This window comes from Trachemys scripta, chromosome 7 (genome assembly GCF_013100865.1).
Source record: "Trachemys scripta elegans isolate TJP31775 chromosome 7, CAS_Tse_1.0, whole genome shotgun sequence".
NCBI classification, from domain to species: Eukaryota; Metazoa; Chordata; order Testudines; family Emydidae; genus Trachemys; species Trachemys scripta.
The window spans coordinates 32,464,926-32,486,923 of NC_048304.1; the positions used below are offsets into that span (position 1 = coordinate 32,464,926).

Here is a 21,998-nt window from a genome sequence, read left to right on the forward strand (position 1 = left end):
GGAGTGTGTGGGGATGGAAGGAAGGAAGAGGGTGTGGGAGATGGATGGATGGGGGTGTCTGGGGACTGATGGATGGGGGTGTGTTGGTATGAATGGGGTGTGGGATGGAAGAAAGAAAGGGTGTGTGGGAGATGGATGGAGGGGGTGTGCGGGGATGGAAGGAAGGAAGGGGGAGTATTGGACAGATGGAAGGAAGAGGGTGTGTTGGACAGATGGAAGGAAGGGGGCATGTGGGGATGGAAGGAAGGAAGGGGGGGTGTTGGACAGAGATGGATGGGGGTGTGCAGGACAGATGGATGGATGGGGGTGTGCAGGACAGATGGAAGGAAGGAAGCAGGTTTGTGGGGATGGATGGAAGGCAGGGGGTTTGTGGGGATGGAAGGCAGGGGGTGTGCAGGGATGGAAGAAAGGGGGAGTTTTGGACAGATGGATGGATAGGGGTGTGCGGGGATGGAAGGCAGGGGGTGTAGGGGATGGATGGAAGGCAGGGGGTGTGTGGGGATGGAAGGAAGGAAGGGTATGTGTGGGGATGGATGGAAGGCAGGGGGTGTGCGGGGATGGCTGGCTGGCTGGGGGTGTGTGTGGGGATGGAAGGAAGGAAGGGTGTGTGTGGGGCTGGACAGCTGGAGATAGAAAACACCACTGCAGGTGTTGCATGCATAGCAGGAGTTGCCAGCACCCCTCTGCCTGGCAGGGGAAGCTCCCTCAAAGTTGATGGCTTCTGTTCCCCACCTCGATGTTCAGCAGTGAATTTGCACAGAAGCAGCCTCCTGTGAGCCCTTGGGCTGAACAAGGAGGAGAAGGGCGCGGACAGCGTGCAGATCTCAAGTCTGGACTGTTTGGAGCTTTTGGGGATGAGGTTTGGGGTCAGTTCTGACCTGAGCTGGCCTGATCGGCGCTGCCCTAGGAAGGAGGAAGAGCTGGTAGGGAAGGAGGCACATCCCCTCTCCAAATGAGGGTTGTCTGACTCGTTATAATAGGCTGGGCTCTTCCCAAGGGGTGAGCAGCTTGGGACCTTGTTATGAGAGTGCCCTGAGAGATGCCTGTACTTATGCAGCTAGTTAATGTGCCAGTAGTTGGTGCTCAAGAACCCACTGCATTGTTCATTGAAGTTGTTCTAAATGGGGTGTCGGGAGGAAGAGGGTTGCTGCTTTGATGTGGCTGAGTGAGGGCCCGCTCAAGGGCCGCGTGTGCTCTCCTTCCATAGGAATGCCAAGCTCCGCTGCAGTGCTTTCGAAGTGCGTTACATTTTCACAGATGGGGAAACCAAGGCACGGAAAGGTGGACTTGCCCAAAGTCGCCCAGCAGCAGAGCCAGGAATAGAATCCAGGTATCCTGAGCACCAGTTCTGCGCTCTCCACCAGGCCACAGCCGGGGTGGGAGCCCAAGAAGACACTTGGTTAATGGGATGCTTAGCTGCTCCAGGCTTCATGTCTCATCTGTTGGCTGGTAGGTTAGAGGATCAAACAGCTGGCTGGGAAGGGACATAGAGTTCAGGAGCTCAGTGATTTTTTGCGGGAGGATCCAGCACCGAAACGAAAGGACAATATTTAAAAACAGCAGGATTTTCCATCCTGCAAAACGATGTGAGATTTTGACTATTTTTGCCATCCCCTGTGAGACCAAAAAGCCAAAATTTCCAACTTTTCCCGGAAAGAAATACCCTCGAAGTCGCTTACAATGGCACTCAACAAGCTGGTTGATGAAATGGCATTTGGCTGAGCAACTCCAGGGAGCAGGTGATCAGCCCTGATCCAGAGGAAATTTTCCACATTTGGAGCCCAACCCCGAAGGATGCTGCTGCCCCTGTTGTTCTGAGGGGGCATGGATGGGGGTGTGTGGGGATGTGCCAATCTAGGGCAAACTCCTTTTCCTCACACCCACCCTCACTTGCAGTGACACCAGGTGATTGCCAGCCCCCACCTGATTGACCTTTAAATCCCTGGCCCCTCCAGTGCAGCCCGTTAAGAGCTTTAACCCTTTGAGCACTGGTGCCAAGTCTTACAAGTAGGCCTGGCAGGACACTGCGACAGCATGGCAGGTGATGACCTCCTTCATAGCCACCCTTCACTGGTCCCTGAGGGCCAGCCAAGGTCTCGAATGGTGGGAGCCTGACTCAAGGGGCTTCTTCAAAAGAGCTCAAAGCCCATTGAGGGAGCGGGGAGAAATCAGACTCCTTTATTTCAGATCTAAAGGAGATCTAAACTTTGGAAGAATCCTGCTCTGATTTGTGGGTGCCGATCCCTTGGAAATCCAGCCCCAGGATGGTTGGGAAGCTACCACCTGCTTCCATCACAAGGCTGTTCAGTGCTTAAAGAGCCCACAAAGTCTCCTGCTGCAGGGACCATCTGCAAATGCAGGAGGCACCTGAACTCCTGTGGCAGCTTTCGAACCTTGGGGACCTTGTGTTTGTGAGATGGCCTTTTCAAATTCACCCAGTCCCCAGCACACATCGCCCCCAAGAGCAAAATCTCTTATACTCAGTCATCAAAGGGCTAAAGTGACACTGTTGGTTAGATCCCCTCCTGAGACATAGCTCTCAGCTGTGGTGTTTTCAGCCAAGATGATTGAGACACTTGATTCCCATTCGCTTAGAGGGGAATCTGGATGTCTCGACACCCTCGGGCATCTTTGCAACGCTCAACGTTGGTGTTAAAAATAAACCCAAGCTAAAAACAAAAAAAAAACAAAAAAAAACACACTTGCTGGAGTATTTATGGGATAATTATTATTTTTGAAGGATTCCACTGCAAACAGTGGGCTCAATTTGTTTTTCGCTTACACTAGTATAAAAGAAGATTAGATCTCAGCTGTGACAACTCTCGGAATATTATCATATCCGGTGTTTTTCCTGAAAGCCCCAGCTCCAGGAATCATGGGATTAGGTGAGAATTTCTGTTCTCTTAAAACAGGAAGTGTTAAAACTTTTTTTTAAAAATTATCTAGTTTTCCTCCACAGATCTCAAAGCGTTTTACAAAGGAGGGTCTTATCCCCATTTTACAGAAGGGTAAACGGAGGCACAGCAGGCCAGTGGCAGAGCCGGGAGGTGAACCCAGACACCCTGAGTCCCAGTCCAGTGCTCTGCCCAGTAGGACACACTGCCTTGTTGCAGGGGGCGGAAAAAGCTGGAAAATGTGAGTCCTAGAGACTCAAAATGCAGAAGGCAAACAAAGAAGAATCCCAAATTTCTCCTTTTAAAAAAGTGATGATTTCTAAGCCAATCTCATGATTTCTGACCCCGCCCCGAGCTGGCAATACTGCATTTTGGCACCACAATAAGCAGCCGGATTTTGAAAAGAACTGAAAACAGTGGACTCAGATTGGGAGTTCTATGAGGCAGGAACTGTCTCTTGGCTGTGTGTTTGTACACTGCCTAGTGCAGTGGCATCCTGGTCCATGACTGGGGGCTCTTAGGTGCTACAGCAGTACAAATATTTCATAGATTGATGGCTTTCAAGGCCAGAAGGGACCATTAGATCATCTCTGCTGCCTTGTCTAACACAGGCTGAGAATGTCGCCAAGCTAACCCTGCGAAGATCCCAATCACTTGGGTTTGACTAAAGCATCTTCCAGAGAGGCAGCCTGTTTGTTCCAATGGTTAATTGCCCACCCTGGACAAAATGTGCGTCTTGTTTCTCAGTGGAATGTGTCTGGCTTTAATTTCCAGCCATTGGTTCTGCCTCTTTCCACTAGGTTAAAGTACCCAGGATTTTCTCCCACTAACCATAACCAAGTCACCTCTTCCTCTTCTTTTGGATCAGCTAAACAGATTGAGCTCTTAAAATCTCTCACTCTCCAGCATTTTTTCCTCCGCCCACATATAATTTTTGCTGCTCTTCTTTGTACCCTCTTCACTTTTTCCATCATCTTTTGTCAAAGGAGGGCACCAGAACTGGACACAGGATTCCTGATCACTGCAAATGAAGTCAACGGCATTTCACAGGTGTAAGTGAGAGGAAAATTGGGCCCAAGATAACAAAAGATAACCCAGTGAGCTGAGACTGTTGCTCTTTCCTAACCCAAATGTTGCAGCCTTGGGCTAGCCCTGAAGGTGAAAGTCACTAAAAACAATTGTGAAACTAACTAGAGATCCAGGCTTGAAACTGACCAGTCTCTTTTCATTGATTGAAGCGCCAAGTAAAAAAAAGTTAACCGTAGGGCATCAATGATGAAATCAGATATAAGAAATATAGCTCCCCCCTCCCCCCGGCAAGAGTTAAGAATGTTCTGCAGAAGTGGGAGATTTAATCTTTTCTTTAGACACTACAGTGTCCATTTAAGCACAGATCTGATGAACCCCCTCTTGCCTGATTTCTTTTTAAAAACAACCCATCCCAAAGGCTTTTAAAATAATAATAAAAAAAAAAGTGTGGTTTAGTCCTAAAGGGTGAAATTCACCCTTGCTTATGCATCACTTAAATCCAATTGAGTGGAGCAGAAGTCTTATGCTGGATTTCTGCACCAGGGGGAATTTTGCTCACAAAGCAACTCGAATTGGCAGAAGTTTCCATTCCACTTGGACTGGTACCTCAGCTGGTGTAAACTACCATAGATCCATTTACATCAGCTGAGGGTCAGAGTTTAAAACCTGATAAGTTCTTCCAGACTCAGATTTCTTGAGGTGGGGTGTTCATCTCATTTTAATGTGTTGCGAGTGTCTGTGTAGGTGTGTGGCAGGGACACAGGACAAGGTAAGAGAGAGACTTTTTAAAATCAGTTTAAAATTCCGAATATAATCCAGATGAAGGTAAGAAATTTAGCATCCAAAGTGGAAAATCAACACATAAAAGCCCATACTACTCAAAGGGTTAAATCTTGTTTTGCTATTTTTTTTGGTTCATCCAGGTGTATATAAATATAGATCTATAAATCTCTGTTTTTGTTTTAAATAAATTAACTTGTTAAAGTCCCTTTAACTGATTTTTGTTGTTGTTGTTGGTTGTTTAAACAATCAAGTTACAGACATTAAAAGATACATTTAGATGCTTATCCCAGTTAGAAAAACGTGCTAAGAATTGGTTATTAAAAGACATTTTGAATTTATCGGTTTAAAATACATTACAAGACTGGTTTAGCGTTCGGTTTGTGTTAAAAGCATATTATTAGCTGGTTAAAAGAAGATTTAAAATTACTTTTTTTGTTTTGCTTTTTCCCCAACTGAGTTTAAGCATTAAAGGTACAGAGCTCAGCCCGGAGAGAGAACAGGGTGTGACCCTGTGCTATGAAAAGTCGAGTCAGTTACAAAGCTGGTGGAAAAAATTCCCAGAGTTCTAGAAAGGGATTCTGGCTGTTTGAAGATACAGGATGAAATGCTGTATCTTCTGTTGCTCCATTAAAGTCAACAGCAAAATGCCCTTCACTGTCTCTCTAGCCAAGACAGATGGCGTAGTCCAGTGGGTAGGGCACAAGAGTGGGACCTTGGACTTCTGGGTTCTATTCCTGGCTCTGGCTCTGTCGCTGACTGTGGGCAAGTCTCTGAGCCTCTGATTCCCATTAGCCTACTTAGACTGTAAGTCTTTGGGAGAGGGAGCATGTGTCCTGGAGCACCCGGCACAATGGGGCCCTGATCTCAGTCAAGTTCTCCAGGAGCCAATGAAAAATAACTCTCACTAATATCTGTCATTCTCGACCCCTGCATTGTAGGTTTGAGAACCTCCCCGTATTGCACCCCCACCATTCTGTGGGAGAAATAGCAAACCCTCTCTGAGTCAGGCTCCATCTGTTTGCTGATCTGCAGTATTTATTCTTCTGCAACTCACAACTGCCTGGAATCCTGAAGAGTTATGTTTGCTTAAAATAATCTGTATCAATGAGTCCCACAGGCTAACCCCACCAACCTCCTCCAGGAGCGGCGAGTCCCACAGGCTAACCCCACCAACCTCCTCCAGGAGCGGCGAGTCCCACAGGCTAACCCCACCAACCTCCTCCAGGAGCGGCGAGTCCCACAGGCTAACCCCACCAACCTCCTCCAGGAGCGGCGAGTCCCACAGGCTAACCCCACCAACCTCCTCCAGGAGCGGCGAGTCCCACAGGCTAACCCCACCAACCTCCTCCAGGAGCGGCGAGTCCCACAGGCTAACCCCACCAACCTCCTCCAGGAGCGGCGAGTCCCACAGGCTAACCCCACCAACCTCCTCCAGGAGCGGCGAGTCCCACAGGCTAACCCCACCAACCTCCTCCAGGAGCGGCGAGTCCCACAGGCTAACCCCACCAACCTCCTCCAGGAGCGGCGAGTCCCACAGGCTAACCCCACCAACCTCCTCCAGGAGCGGCGAGTCCCACAGGCTAACCCCACCAACCTCCTCCAGGAGCGGCGAGTCCCACAGGCTAACTCGCTGACCCCCTGCAGGAATCGTGAGTCCCACAGGCTAATCTCACTCACCTCCTCCAGGAGTGGAGAGTCCCACAGGCTAACCCCACCAACCTCCTCCAGGAGCGGTGAGTCCCACAAGCTAACTCTGCTGACCCTCTGCAGGAATCGTGAGTCCCACAGGCTAACCCCACCAACCTCCTCCAGGAGTGGAGAGTCCCACAGGCTAACCCCACCAACCTCCTCAGTGGGAGCGGTGAGTCCCACACAGGGCTCTAGCTTTTTTGCCACCCCAAGCAAAAAAAAAAGGGGGGGGGAGGGGCGGACTGCCGAAGCAAAAAAAAAAAACCGTCAGCTGCAGGGATCATGTGGAAGGTGGTCAAGGCGGCTCGCAGGGGGGTGAAGGGCGATGCCTCGCAGCTGGGTGAGAGGGGCTCCCCCCTCCGGCCTTGGGGTGCCTCTCCCAGAGGGCAGGCGAAGCCCCCGGGGGCTGCAGGAGGTGCTGCCTCAGCCGCTCCTTTAAAGACAGCTTGGCTGGGCCGGTCTCAGAGCGGCACGGGAGGCAGAGGCCGGTGCAGGCAGCGGGGAGTGGCATGTCCCTGGGAGCCTGGTGGCACCGTGAGCGTCGGGGATTGCTAGTTCCTGATTCCCTGGGCTGGGGTCCATGCCCCTGCAGGGCTGGGCTGGGACTGGCGGAGCGCGGGGAGCCGGCCGAGGGCTCCAGAGCTGCGGACCGGGCTGCCAAAGCAAAAAAAACCCATGGCAGGGCGGCCGGAATGTGCCGCCCCAAGATTGGCCGGAATGCCACCCCTTACAATGTGCCGCCCCAGGCACGTGCTTTCTCGTCTGGTGCCTGGATCCGGCCCTGGTCCCACAGGCTAACCCCACTGACCTCCTCCAGGAGCAGCGAGTCCCACAGGCTAACTCTGCTGACCCCCTGCAGGAATCATGAATCCCACAGGTTAACCCCACCGACCTCCTCCAGGAGCAGTGAGTCCCACAGGTTAACCCCACTGACCTCCTCCACGAGCAGTGAGTCCCACAGGCTAGTTCTGCTGACCCCCTGCTGGAGCTGTGAATCAGGCTAACCCCAGTCTCCCTTCATCTATAGAAAACTAATAATGTTACATAAATCTGTAACCCAAACGCAAGATACCTAGAGCTGGGGAAAGGATAGGCTGCATCTGTCATAACCAACCGAGCCATATCAAGTTCTCGGTGACCAATGAAATCATGCATCCACCCTCTTTTACCATCCAAATCCCACCACCAATTTTTAACTAAGCTCCTAGGACAAGATGCTTTTTAAAGAGGAGGTGGAGGAGAGGGTTGGGATGGCAGCGGGAGAGCTCTGCACCTTTAAATCTTTTTTATTAATTAACCGCAATTAATTATCGTTAATTACCTTTGTCGAGTAGCCACTCATCTACTACTCGACCGAGCCGATACGGAATTCTCTGCCTAGCAATCGCCAGCCGCTCATTATCACTGTTCCCTTTAAAGAGTTTAGAGAAGAGATTTGCAGACGGTTAAAAGGAAAAAAAATAAAGATAAAATCAAATAAGAGAGAGAGAGAGAGAGAGACATATAACACCATCTGGAAGGTCAAAGGTCAGAGGTTAGCATGTTTAGAGAGGTCAAATAGTGGTTAAGCGTTGGATCAAAATTAACTGGCTGGGGGGGGGTTTGGTTGATGGTTTAGTCGATTTAGGTAGCACAGAGAGCTATTTACACAGTTTAGTAGAGTTTAGGTGTTAGGTGCGCGGCTGGATGTTAAACGGATTTATGCAGCATTTAGGAGGAGAAAGCTCCGGTGCAGTTTGGGGTTTAAAACTGACTTTTATCAACCTTTAGTCCCTACCAAATCAGATCAAATCCCGAAAACACAGTGACACACGGCCTGTTGCCACCTCGGAGAAAAGACACGTTTCCTGTGCACCAGTTTCCCTTTCTAGCTTCCTTTGCCAAGCTTCTCTGCCCGATTACCCCACGCCCTCCCCCCGCTGCAAAAAGCACACAAACAAGGTCACATTCACCCCCCCGCCCCCATCCCATTTCACATTTGTCTCTGAAAACCCGGCTGGCAAAATCCAAGAATGTTCCCAAAAGGCACTAGAAGCTGGGCAAGCCTTCCTGTTTATTTCAGTGAAGAAGAGAGGGGATCTCTCTCAGGCCTGCATTAGCAGGAAGGGTGTTTGTGCAGCAGCTGCACCCAGCGCAGTTAGGCCCTCTATCCCAAATGCCTGTTAGGTGCTACCAGAGGGGAAGCTCAGTGTTCGTACCGCACCCAGAATAACGGGGCCCCTGACCTCAGCCAAGCCTTTGACTGGAATAGAAATGCTCCTCGTGTCTCGTCCTCTATGCTTTACAAATGAGCTGGTTAGCGAATTCCCAGGGTGACTGGGCTCTGGAACTGGCATCACACACAAACTACAGGTTCGGAGTAAAGGAAGCTGCTGTGTTACTACCATAGATGAGGCCAAGGGACAGGAGAGCTCAGCTGTGGGTAACGCACTTGCCCGTTGCTGCTGATTGTGATTCCCTGTTGGCTTGGCTGGCAGGAGGAAGTGCCTTTGCAAGAGAGAATCTGAGGTGATGGTCAGGGTCTGATCTCAGTCAGGGTCTGTGCAGTGCCTGATTAAATGGATGGGCTCTCTGCACTGCCCGGCACAATGGGGCCCTGATCTCAGTCTGGCTCTATGCAGTGCCTGGTGCAACGAGGCCCTGATCTCAGTCTGGGTCTGTGCAGCACCTGGCGCAATGGGGGCCCCAATCTCAGTCGGGGTCTTTAGGTACTACTGGGATGAAATAAAATAATTGTACAGGTGGGGAAACTGAGGCACAGAGCAATTATGGGGCATATTTTCTAATGAGCGCAGGGTAAGCCACTGGTCTGTGCCTGATTTGCAGAGACTGTGAGTCTGTTACAGTCCAGCAAGGGAGCCTTGGGTTTTTAGCTCAATCTATAGAGACTGCAGCTGGTTTGATCTCTGGTCTCAGCACTGAGCGGGCACCAGAGCTCCAAAGAAGTTGGCATGCTGGGAGCTGATCCCTGGGGGAAATCAGGCCATTAATTGCCACAGCAGAAGCAGCAATGAAAATTAGCCCCAGTTGTGCATGACAAGTGAGGGCCTCAGTGATTTGCCCCAGATCACCCAGGGAGTCTGTGGTGGAGGCTGGAATGGAACCCAGGAGTCCTGGGCTCTCTGGAAAATCTGGTCTTGTTTGACTTGCTTAAGATCGCACATGGGATCTGTAGTGGAGTGGAACCCACGTGTCCTGAGTCCCAGCACCATACCCCCAAAGGCACCTTTCCTGGTGTGAGTGAAATGGCAGAGATGCTCGGGCTGTTCCTCTGTGTTTGGGGAAGGAGGAGAGGCAGCACTGGCTGGACAGCTAATTATCTGGCAGAGACATGGTGGTCACAGTGACAACCCCCCGCCATGCCCGTGCATAGAGGTAACAACCCTTTAGTAATGAAGAAGCTGCTGGGGGTGGGGTGGGGTTAGGTTGGGTGGAGCAGCCCTGCTAGGCTCCTGTTGTGCACTGGCTGTACTGGGTGACGTGTCAGAGTGGGGAGGAAGGAACAGGCTGTTAAACACTGGAGGATGTGTGGGAGGTGCTAAAGTGGGGAGCCTGTAGGAATCGTGGGAGCCAGGACTCCTGGGTTCTCTCCCCAGCTCCGGGAGAGGGATGGAGTCTAGTGGTTGGAGAACCTGGGTTCCTCTCTGCGAGGGGAAGGGATGCAGAAACTCCTCCTGTGAGCTCTCTCCTCTGAGGTCTCCCCACCTTCACCTCTCTATTCAGGATGCCATTTGGCCCCCTAATTAGGAGCGATCAGGGACTTTTTATGCTCTCATTAGCGCCTGTATTAACGAGGCGATTAACATCTTTAATTAAAACCACACCATCCCTGGGAAGTGACCTGGGTCGCTAATCAGCAGCCAGCACTCCGGCAGGCTGGGGGGATTGCCATTGGAGCCACATGCATGTGGGCTTGCTAAACGGGAGAGTGCTGGTGTACATGGGAATTGCAGGTATGTGCATCACATGTCCTGTCTATATATCAGGTCATGCCTGTGTACATACAAACTACATATGTGTGCATCACTCTCTACATATCAGGACATGCCTGTGTACATACAAACTACATATGTGTGCATCACTCTCTACATATCAAGACATGCCTGGGGCTGGTGTAATCATGTGGGTGTTGGTGTACATACAAACTATACATGTGTGTATTGCAATGCTGTTGAGTTCCAGGTGCTGGGAGTGGGGGGAGCCCGGATTCCTGAACCCAACCCCCAACAGCCTTTACCATTCTCTGGGCTATTCTCTAGTTAGCAGTTCAGGGTCATTACATCACACACACACACACAGTGCCAGCTTCTGTATGGGCCACATAGGTCCAGGGGCTCTGAAACCACCCCAGCCCCCTCCCCCCCAGCCTTCTCCCACCGCAGGGCACCCAGCTGAGTGGCATGGCACAGCACAGCCAGGCAGAAAAACCGGCTCTGATATTTTGGTGTCCATTGACATTTCCCCCAAAGAGGCCTTGGGGCTACAGACAGTCCGTGACTGGTGGCTTGGGCGGGCGGTGGGGTGAGGGAGGGAGGGAAGAGAAGGCATTAACAGGAAGAGATACCCAGATGCTTCGATGATGGGTGCCATGTAAGGATGGATGGAGGGGTGTGGATGGGAATGGATGGAGGGGTACATGGGGGAGAAGACAATGTGGATGGGGACGGATGGAGGTGTGTGGATGGGGATGGGTGGAGGAGAAGACGGTGTGAATGGGGGATGGATGGAGGGGTACGTGGGGGAGAAGATGGTGTGGATGGCGATGGAGGGAGAGCTGCTGATGGGGATGAATGGATGAATGGAGAGGGCAAATGGAGATGGACGGCAGGATGGAGGCATGTGTGTGGGGAGAAGATGATGGGGATGGATGGAGGGCAGTGGATGGGGATGGATGGAGAAATACGTGGGGGAGAAGATGGTGCAGATGGGGATGGATGGAGGGCAGTGGATGGGGATGGATGCAGGGATGGCAATGGATGGAGGGCTGCGGATAGCGATGGATGGAGGATAGTGGATGGGGATGGACTGTGGGGGACGTGGGAGAGAAGATGATGCCAATGGAGATGGATGGAGGGGTGCAGATGGGGATGGATGCAGAAGACAATATGGATGGGGATGGATGGAGAGTAGGGGATGGGGATTGGGGGAGGTTCTGCGGAAGGGGATGGATGGAGGACTACTTGGGGGAGAAGATGGTGCGGATGGGGATGGACGCAGGGCTGCGGACAGGGATGGATGGAGGTGTACTTGGGGGAGAAGATGGTGCAGATGGATGGAGGGGTGCGAATGGGAATGGATGGAGGGGTGCGGATGGGAATGGATGGAGGGGTACGTGGGAGAGAAGATGGGCGGATGGGGACAGATGGAGGGGCGTGGAAGGAGATGGATGGAGGAGAAGATGGTGTGGATGGATGGAGGGCAGTGAAGGGGGATGTATGGAGGGGTACGTGGGGGAGAAGAAGGTGNGGATGGAGGGGTACGTGGGAGAGAAGATGGTGTGGATGGGGATGGATGGATGGAGGGGTACGTGGGGGAGAAGATGGTGTGAATGGAGATGGTGGAAGGGTGTGGAAGGAGATGGATGGAGGAGAAGATGGTGTGGATGGGGATGGATGGAGGGGTACGTGGGGGAGAAGATGGTGTGCACGGGGATGGATGCAGGACTGTGGAGGGGGATCGATGGAAGGACAGCGAGAGAGCACACTGAGATGGGGAAGGAGATTGAACAGTTGTGTGGGATGGAATCTTATGAGTGCATGTATGGAGTGTGCACAGCGTGTGAGGGGAGTGTGCAAGGTGTCTCCAGGTGCGCACATAAGTGTGGAAGACACCAGTGTGCAGGGGTGTGCCTGAATGTGCAAGTTGCCGGTGTGTGTGCTATCTGGCTGCTCTCCTGGGAGGGGCTTGACATAGGACTGGCTGGGAAGAGGCAGCCTGGGGTGAGGTGGGCAGGGAGACCAGGGAAGGGGGCATGATCGTGGCAGGCGGGGCGTGTCTCACTGCATATCACTGCCGGCCTCCTGCTGCTAGAAACTGCTAGTGTGTCAGGGACAATCCAGCATGTGCATGACATGCCCCTGATGATTACCCACGCCACGCTCCTTATGATTACCCACAATTCTGCCTGCCAAAGATGGCCCGATGAGCGTTGGGGAGTGGCTAGTCCAGGGTGGCATCCCCGCTCTGTTAGGCAGAAGGAGCGCACGCCAGTGTGTAGTTGTGGGAGATACCTATGTGCACAAATGAGTATGACGAGTGTCAGTGTGCGTGAGGCATCTGTCCCAGTGCTGGGGCCTATTCCACGTGCAGTTCTCTGCTGCTGTGTGTTGTGGGGATGGCTCTGGGCAACTGCCTACGTGTACACGTGTGTGTGTTTGGAGACCTGTAGTGTCTGTGTACATCTGTCTTTGCATGCCTGTGTTTGTGCACGAACTTATGTGCATGCTTGGGTGCATTTGCATGTGTGTGTCTTTGCATACCTGTGTGTGGTTGTGCAGATTTGCATTCACATTTCTGGCTTTGTGTGTGTGTGTCCGTGCTCACATGTGTGTGCATGTGCGAGAGAGCATGGGTGTGTGTGTACATTCATCTCCAGCCCTGAATGGATTTGTGGGCGGTGGTGGCCAGGACCACTCATGACACTCTGTCCTTGGGAACTAGCTCAGATTCTCTGCGCCAGGCAGGGATGCCAGCTGACACAGGGAACAATTGGCATTTTGGCAGTCCAGGTGCGAGGGGAGCAAATCCCCTGCTCCTTCCCAGGAGCCTGATCCCTGTTAAGCTTGCGTGGCTGGCTCTTGAGGTGCCAGTTTGTGTGTGATGCAGCCAGAGATGATGGGGGGTGGCAGGAATCTGCCCACTCAGGACACAGAAAAGCCATGGGGGTTTCAAATACAAATGTGGCATCATCTCCCCATCCCCCTGACATTTTCAGGGGCTGAAGGAGCTCAGTGGAGGCCGGAACCAACTTGTAACCCCTGATCTTTCCCTGTAACTTCCTCTGACTCCCCAACTCTGCAACTGCTGGAGCAGAACCAGAGGGCAGAGCCCAGAGTGTGTGTGTCTTAGGGCCTATACTGCTAAGGGCTGGGGGGAATTCTCCCAGGGCAGGAAGCAGGGCCACTGCCTCCAGGGCCTTGAGAAAGGGAATTTCAGATCTACTGCCTCCCCCACAATAGGACCTTATACCTGTTCCCAGTGAGGAACTGCCTCCTGCTCCCCTACAAGCACCTCAGATTTCCCCCCAGGCACCTCTGATCCTCTCCCTCACTAGAAATCTCCAACCCACTGGCACCTCAGCCCCCCCACCCCCCCGGAACCCCCCCCCCCCCCGCCCCCCCCCCGAGCTCCCCCCCCCCCCCCCAGCTACAGACTGTCCCCCTCAGTCTGCCCCTGCTAGGAAACGACTTCCCTGGTGTACCTGCCTTCTCCCACCACTGAACGCTGGATGCCCTATAATGCCCAAGAGTCTCTCTCTAGTTCCAAGGTGGGTGGTGACTTTACCCAGGATCCTTTGCAGGGAGGATGGGCACAGATCAGGGCTGATTCCGATGGGTGGCAGTGTTACCCAGAATCCTTTGCAGGGCCGGGCAGGGATGGGGGCTGGTTGCGACCTCCACCGCTGACAGGGCACACAGGCTGGGCATTGGGGCGGGGTGGGCGGCAGGGCCGGCTCCCAGCCTTACCTGCTGGGTAGCGCTCGTTGACGGGCCAGTTGTCCACCTGCAGCGTGGCATTGCCCCCGCTCCTGGTGAAGCGCACCACGTGGTACTTGCCGTCGTTCACCATGGCATTGGTCTCCTCGATGGTGATGTCATCCGTGCCCACGTTGAAGATGACCCCGATTGTGCCTTGGTCCTAGAGGGGGAGGAGAGACATCAGAGAAGGGGGTGAGGGTGGGAGCTGAGAGCCAGGACTCCTGGGTTCTATCCTCAGTTCTTGGAAGGGAGTCAGGACTCCTGGGTTCTATCCAAGCTCCAGGAGCAGGGGTGAGATCTAGTGCTTTGAGCAGGCAGGCATTACCCCCTCTCCCCCGCCCCCTGCAATGATTCTCCCTCCCACATGGCACCCCGTATCATTTCTCAGGCATGGCTTTTCAAGGCCAGAAGGAGACCCACCCAGGGCTGAGAAGCAGCTGCGTCTGGGCTGAGGCACCAGGGCTGTTCAAACGTCACACAGCGATTCTGCAGAGTTTGAGACAGAAGTAAGGGAGAATCTCCTGGCTGATTGTGGGGAGGCCAAATGGAATCATGTGAGTGGGAATTTGGCCAGGGACCAGAATTAAGGTCCCCTGGCCTGGGGGCAGGACCAAGGTACCTTCCCTGAGCACAAGTTTGAAAGAGCTTGGCTTGGTATTTCATTGGAAAGATGGACCACCACCATGACAGCGCTCCCTATTAAACTGCATCCCACTCCCAGCAGCACAGTGTCCCACCAGCCTCCCAGCCCACTCCCAGCAGCACATTGTCCCTCCAGCCCCCTGGCCCACTCCCAGCAGCACAGCGCCCCTCCAGCTCCACAGCACCTCTCCAGCTCCCCACCCCACAGTGCCCCTCTAATCCTCCACCTCACTCCCTGCAGCACAGCGCCGCTTCAGAGAAGATTCAGAAAAGGGGTATGGAATGGCTGCCATCTCCAGAGACAGATTAATAAGACTGGGAGTTTTCAGCTTGGAAAAGAGACGACTAAGGGGGGGATATAGTTGAGATCTCTAAAATCATGACTGGTGTGCAGAAAGTGAATAGGGAAATATTATTTACTCCTTCTCATAACACAAGAACTAGGGGCCACCAAATGAAATTAATAAGCAGCAGGTTTAAAACAAACAAAAGGAAGTATTTCTTCACACAAAGCACAGTCAGTTTGTGGAACTCTTTGCCAGAGGATGTTGTGAAGGCCAAAACTATAACAGGGTTCAAAAAAGAACTAGATGAATTCCTGGAGGATAGGTCTATCAATGGCTATTAGCCAGGATGGACAGGGATGGTGTCCCAAGTCTCTGTTTGCCAGAAGCTGGGACTGAGTGACAAGGGATGGATCACTGGATGATTACCTGTTCTGTTCATTCCCTCTGGGGCACCTGGCATTGGCCACTGTTGGAAGACAGGATACTGGGCTAGATGGTCTTTCAGTCTGACCCAGTATGCCTGTTTTTATGTTCTTATGTTCCAGCTCCACAGTGCCCCTCAAGCTCCCACTCTCTGCAGCACAGCACCTGTTAATGATCTCCAGCAGCTCCATACAGCACGGTTCCCCCCTATTGAGCCCTACCTCACTCCTCGAGCACAGTGCCCCCTACAGCCCCACTCCTTGCAGCACAGCCTCCATTACTGAGGGTCTGCCCTGCTCCCTGCAGCACCATGCCCCCTACTGAATTCCTGGCCCACTCCTGGCAGCACAGTGCCCCCTAGTGCAGCCCTGGGGTTAGCAATGACTGTGTGGGGAGAGCGCCACCTCCCTGCACTACAGTGCCCTGTAGTGTGAGTCTGAGGGGAGAGCAACCCTGGCTGAGCCCACACCATCCCCCCTCCCCCATGGCTGCTTCCTTCAAGGTCTCCCCTCCAAGCCCTGAGTGGGTCTGTCCTTGCTTAGCGAGGCAGCCCAGAGATGGCTGCATGAGGACAGCCTTGGGGAAGCGTCTGCTGTGACTCCAAGTCTTGCTGGGAGGAATGGGATTTGTTAGCCAGCTGCTTGGGAGGTCCATTCCCAGCAGCCTGTGCCAGACACAATCACCCCCGTGGCTCAGACCTGGGACCAGAGTCCTCGCTCCCTTACGCCAGGCTAAAGTGAGAGGAGAAAGTCCTCCCCAAGACGGGCATAGAACGTGACATCCAGCCCTTCTGCTCTAACCACTAGACGCCCCTCCCTTCCTAGAGCTGGGGATAGAACCCAGGAGTCCTGTTTTTCTCCCGAGCCCTGATTCTTTAATACCCTGATGGCGTCTGCCCCTCTCTGGCTAATTCACTTGGGCTGCAGAGTAATCAAAGCCCCTTTAATCCAGTTCCGGGAGCCATCGATTGAAATTTCAGCCCTAAGCTCGTTTGCGTCGTCAATACACTAACGATGAAGGCCCGTCTGCAGCAGAGTGGGAATGGATCCAGCCCCAGAGCCAGGCACGGCACTGCGCATGGGCTGGGAGCCACTGGCTTCCACCCAGCACCTCAGCCTTAGGGTATGGGGTGGGGGGGTCTGGCTCTCCCACTCTGGTCACGTGTATGCGTATGTTTCTCTGTGCTATCATCTGTTGGTGTTTGTCTGGGAGTGTGTGTCTGATCATCTCTTGGGGTGTGTGCTTGTCTGTGCCTGTCTGTGACTGTGCTTTTCTATCTCTGCGTGCAAGTGTGTCTGGGACGGTGTGTATTTCTGTTATCTCTGGGAGTGTGCGTGTTTGTCTGGGACTGTGTGTATATATTTCAGTTATCTCTGTGTGCGGACATTGTGTGTTTTCAGTAGTCAGTCAGTCACAGCCAGCTGTTCCCTCTGGACTGGACCTGCCATGGGGAAATAAAGATCTTGAAATAAGTGATCGAGATCCCTGGGCACATAATGTCCCGGATTCAAACAGGATGGGATGTTGGGCCCCGCCCTTGACACCAGCTGGGGCACACAGCTAGCATGCCAGGCAGGGACTGCTCACTGGCCCAGAGCACCAGAGGCTAGGTGGGAAGGGCTCAGACTGAATGAATCCCTGACTAGCCACCGCAAAATGTGCATCTGTGCCAGTGAGCCCCAGCCCCAAGACATTCTATCCCAGCTCTGGGGATGGAGTGGTGCCTAGTGGCTAGAGACGGGGGGCTGGGAGTCAGGACTCCTGGGTTCTATGCCCAGCTCTGCCACTAATTTCCTGCAGGAGCTTAGCATGGACCCATCCTACCATGTTGGATCCCAGATGGTTTTAACCCAGTCTGGTGTGGGATTATTTTTTCTCTCCTGCCAAATGCTAATTTCTTGGCCCATGTGGTTCTGAAATTTGGATCCCTCTGTCCTGTCACACCTTGGATGCAGTCCTGGCAGAGACGCCTGCCTCCCAGCCCTGGGCCCCCTCAGAAAGCTGTGAGCCACCAAATACATATGTGCAGCCTCTGCTGCCCTTGCAGTCGGGGGGCTGGTGCAGCGCTCAAGGGTTCCAGTGCTAACCAGCGCTTAACAGCACATGGGAGGATGGGATGCTGCGTCCCAGCTATTATGGTGCCTCATGCTGCTTATTAGAGCTGTGGATGTAATTACTGCATTACACGGGGGTTATTACAGCACGAGGGGGTGGAAGTAATGCCCTGCCTGCTGTTCGGTTTGCACAAGCAGTGCGGGACAGGGCAGTGCACCTGCGGGACAACTGCTGGGCACATATAGAGATTGCTAGCAGGATTAGAATAGAAGCATTGCCATGGCTGCACCGGTGGGGGTGGGGCTTGCAATGCTGCACTGCCAAGACAATGCATGCAATATGCAACAGCAGGGCGTTATATGCAATGTGAACCCCCAGAATGATGCATGGAATATTGCGCCACCAATGCAATGCATGTGATATGCAGTGACAGGGAGATAAATGTACTAGGAACAGACAGAGAGATGCATGGAATAATGCACAGGTGGAACAATGCATGAAATAAGCAATTACAGAGTGTTATGCACAATATGGACCACTCGGGCAATGCATGGAACATGCAGTGGCAGGGTGTTACTTGAAATACTGACCACCACAGTAATGCATGGAGTATTGCATCAATGGGGTAATGCATGTAGGGCATCACATGCAACATGGGGTCAGTATATGTAACATGGCCTGCTGGTGTAGTATATGCAATATGCCATTGCAGAGGCAATGTATGCAATAATGCAGGGGTCGGCAACCTTTCAGAAGTGGTGTGCCGAGTCTTCATTTATTCACTCTAATTTAAGGTTTCGCGTGCCAGTAATACATCTTAACGGTTTTAGAAGGTCTTTTTCTATAAGTCTATAATATATAACAAAACTATTGTTGTATGTAAAGTAAATAAGGTTTTTGAAATGTTTAAGAAGCTTCATTTAAAATTAAATTAAAATGCAGAACCCCCACGGACCGGTGACCAGGACCCAGGCAGTGTGAGTGCCACTGAAAATCAGCTCGCGTGTCGCCTTCAGCACGCATGCCATAGGTTGCTTACCCTTGTAATAAGGTGAAGCCAGGGCAGTATACCCAATATGGACCACTGGGCCAGTACATACAGTACAGACCCACTGGACTAGCATATGCAGTATGCGCTGCTAGAGCAATGCACACAATAATGTAATACTAAAGCAATGCATGGTATATGGACCACTGGGCCGGTATACATAATACTGACCACTGGGGCAACGCATGTACTCTATGCCCCTTTGCAGTCACTGCTGTCCTGCCAGAGCTACTGGGGTAGAGTGGTGAGGGAGCCCAAATAGTATGGTGAGGAGGGGTGCCCCTTGGGTACCCGGCATGGTGAGCACCCCTAAGCTCTGCAGGAGGAGAGCAGCTGGCAGTGCTGCAGAGATGGCTCACTGTGGGGTGGCAAGTGCACCGCAACCTGTTCCCCTGCCTCCTCTCCCCATCCTGCCCAAACAGCCCCCGTCTATCCCTCCTCACCAGCCAGCAGGGCACCATCATCCCCAAGCTCTGAGCAATGGCCCTGTCACAGCGCCTGGCTAACTGGTACCAGCACCGCAGCACCCTAGCGGGGAGGAGAACCACCCACCTCCCCGGGAGCAGAGATCAGTCTGGCCCCCTGCTTGGCCTGCTCCCAGGGGTCCTAATCGGCCTCAGGTCTGCCCCAGAGTGGGGCGGAGTGGGGAGGATTTTGCCCAGGGAACTCGTTCAATGCCACACACTAGTGGCTGGGCTGGGTTGCCCCTTTAACACAAAAGGCAGAGGAACAAGCTATGTCTCAGCTGCACAGGGGTGCATATTGGACCTCCAAGCTGGGTGTGGTGATGCTGGGGATGCCCCTCGAAAAGGGGAATCCCACCTACTCCTGGGTGCTATGGGGGCCTGTGGGGAGATGGGCACGTCAGCAAATAGGGCACTGGAGTCACTGGGAAGGCATCCCCTATATTGGCCCCTAGCTGTGACACAGACTGCCATGGGGTGGGGGCAGCACTTCCCTGGGGCAGAGCACTCTGGAGAGCCCCCTACTGCCCATGCCCCTCACTGCAGCTCAGCCTTTGCTAAGCAGGTCACTGGTAGCAGAGGGGGTGGAGCGGGGCGGAGCAGTGGGGCACAGGGCTCGGGGAAGGAGACTGCAGGGGAGAGGAACTGGGGGACCCTCCCATCTGGTATCATCTAGCTGCTCTGGATTGGGCCCATCTATCCCATTAACCCTCCCCTGTTCCCAAGGCCACAGACAGACCAGTGAGCTCATCCAGGCCAGTCTCCCCCTCTCCCTTCCACCCCAGAACAGACCAATGGGCCCAACCAGCCCAGTCTCCCTCTCTCCCTTCTGTCCCAGATCAGACCAATGGACCCATCCAGTCTGATCTCCTCTTCTCCCTTCCACCATGGATCAGACCAGTGGGCCAATCCAGCCCGGTCTCCCCCTCTCCCTTGCACCCTGGAACAGACCAATGGGCCCATCCAGCTTGGTCACCCCCTATCCCACAGTTCCGAATCAGATCAATGGGCCCACCCAGCCCGGTCTCAGCCAATCTCCCTTCCACCTTGGAAAAAACCAATGGGCCCATCCAGCCCAGTCTCCCCCTCTCCCTTCCACCCCGGAACAGACCAATGGGCCCATCCAGGCCAGTCTCCCCCTCTCCCTTCCACCCCGGAACAGACCAATGGGCCCATCCAGCCCGGTCTCCCCCCTCCGCCTTCCACCCTGGACCAGACAATGGGCCCATCCAACCTGGTCTCCCCCCACCCCTGGGTTTTCTTTCCTGGATTCCTGCATCGTGGCTAATGTACCTCATACTTCAGGTGAGCCAAGGCCCAAGCAGTAATGTATCAACTGTACTGCCCTGCTGGTGAGGGATGGGGTTGGGGAATTTCCTCCAGACCACTCTCCTCTTCCCTTGGCAATTAGCCAGGGACCAGGAGCATGAGATCTGATTAGCTCTGCAACAGCCCAATATCTGCACAGCCACAGATGCTAGTCCTGGTGGCATCACTACCCAGCTGGCATGTAACTCTGCTCCCTGCTCAGAGCTGGGCAGCCAGCACAGTAGTGGGGAGGGGAAGATGGGGTAGGGAATCAGTACGAGGGACCTGGAGGGAGAGGAGATGGGGGAGGAGAGGAAGAAACAATGGGAGGGGAAAAGATCTGAGGGAGGAAGAAGACTGGAGGAGATGGTGGGAGACGCAGCCCCATCCAGTCATGTGATGAGGCTGGGAGGAGGAACTGGGGCAGTATTTGGAAAGACCCTGGGGGAAGGGGCAGTAGCCCCTTGCAGGAGCTGAGGGTCACTTGGGGGGAGATTTAAGCTGCTCCCCAGCATCGGAAGTTCAAAGGGACATGGGGAATGAACAAACTGACAAAGCCGAGTGGCAAGAACACCAAATAAAGCTCTGGGACAGAGCAAAGCACTCGCTGCCTGGGCACAACTGCTCTGGTATGCCGGCTGTCCACAGTCATCTGCCCAATGCACCTCACAAGACCAGCAAGAGCCACTCTAGCCACACCAAGATAGCCACCACTGTACAAGGCAACAAAATGGCCACCACCCCTAATTTCTGTTTGCCCACTAGTTTTGTCTGTCTGTTAACATTATGCTCTTCTCAGCGAGCAGCATGATCCCCAAAATGTCCACCAGGCCACTCCAAGCAACAAAATGGCCACTTCCCCAATGTCTGCTTCCAATTGGTCTGGTCCTATCTATTAATATTACAATCTTCCCAACAAACACTACGATCCCCAAGATGGCCGCTGTGCCATGCCAGGCAACAAAATGGCTGCCAGCCTGATGTCTGCTTGCCCACCAGTTATGTCCGTTTGTCTGTCTGTTAAGATTACCACCTTCCCAATGAGAAGCGTGATCCCCAAGACGGCTACAATGCCATGTGAAGCAACAAAATGGCTGCCACCAGGTAGCTTCTGAGGCCTGGTTGCCCATTAATCTTGTCTCTCTGTCTATCTCAAGAAAGCACTGGAAATGCTAAGATCTACCCACCAAGGAGTGTGCTCCAAAAATAGCTGCCGTCACCCATGCCAAGCAAGACAAGAAAATGGCTGCCATTTCAATTAACTCTGATATCTGCCGGCTACTCCTGCCTGTCTGTCTTTCTGTCAAGAAAACACCAGAAATACTCATATTACGATCTTCCCAACAAGAAGTATGATCTCCAAGTTGGCTGCTACCACCCACACCAAGCAAGGCAACAAAATGGCTGACCCTGCCTCAGTGAACTGTGACGTCTGGCTGCCTGCTAGTCTTGGCTGTCTGTCTTTCCTTCTCTCAAGAAGACACCAGAAACGTAACACTATGATTTTTCCAACAAGGAGTTGGCTCTTCAAAGAGGGGGAGGTGTATCATCACCCAAGCTATGCAAGATAACAAAATGTCCGCCTCCTCAGTCAAGCTCAGACAGCAGACTGTCTGCTATTCCTGGCCATCTATCTGTCAAGAAGCCATTGGAAATGTTAATATTTTGATCCTCCCAAC

General features: G+C 53.0%; 1 protein-coding gene across 1 annotated transcript in view; it reads right to left on the minus strand.

Moving 5' to 3' along the window:
• Nucleotides 1–21,998, minus strand: part of NRXN2 (neurexin 2) — a gene marked incomplete in the record, with an annotated part of 299,307 nt that overhangs the window by 32,562 nt on the left and 244,747 nt on the right. Inside the window, 2 exon segments of the mRNA XM_034774999.1 lie at nt 7,717–7,806; nt 14,081–14,252. Of these exon segments, the coding sequence (XP_034630890.1) occupies nt 7,717–7,806; nt 14,081–14,252 (262 nt within the window).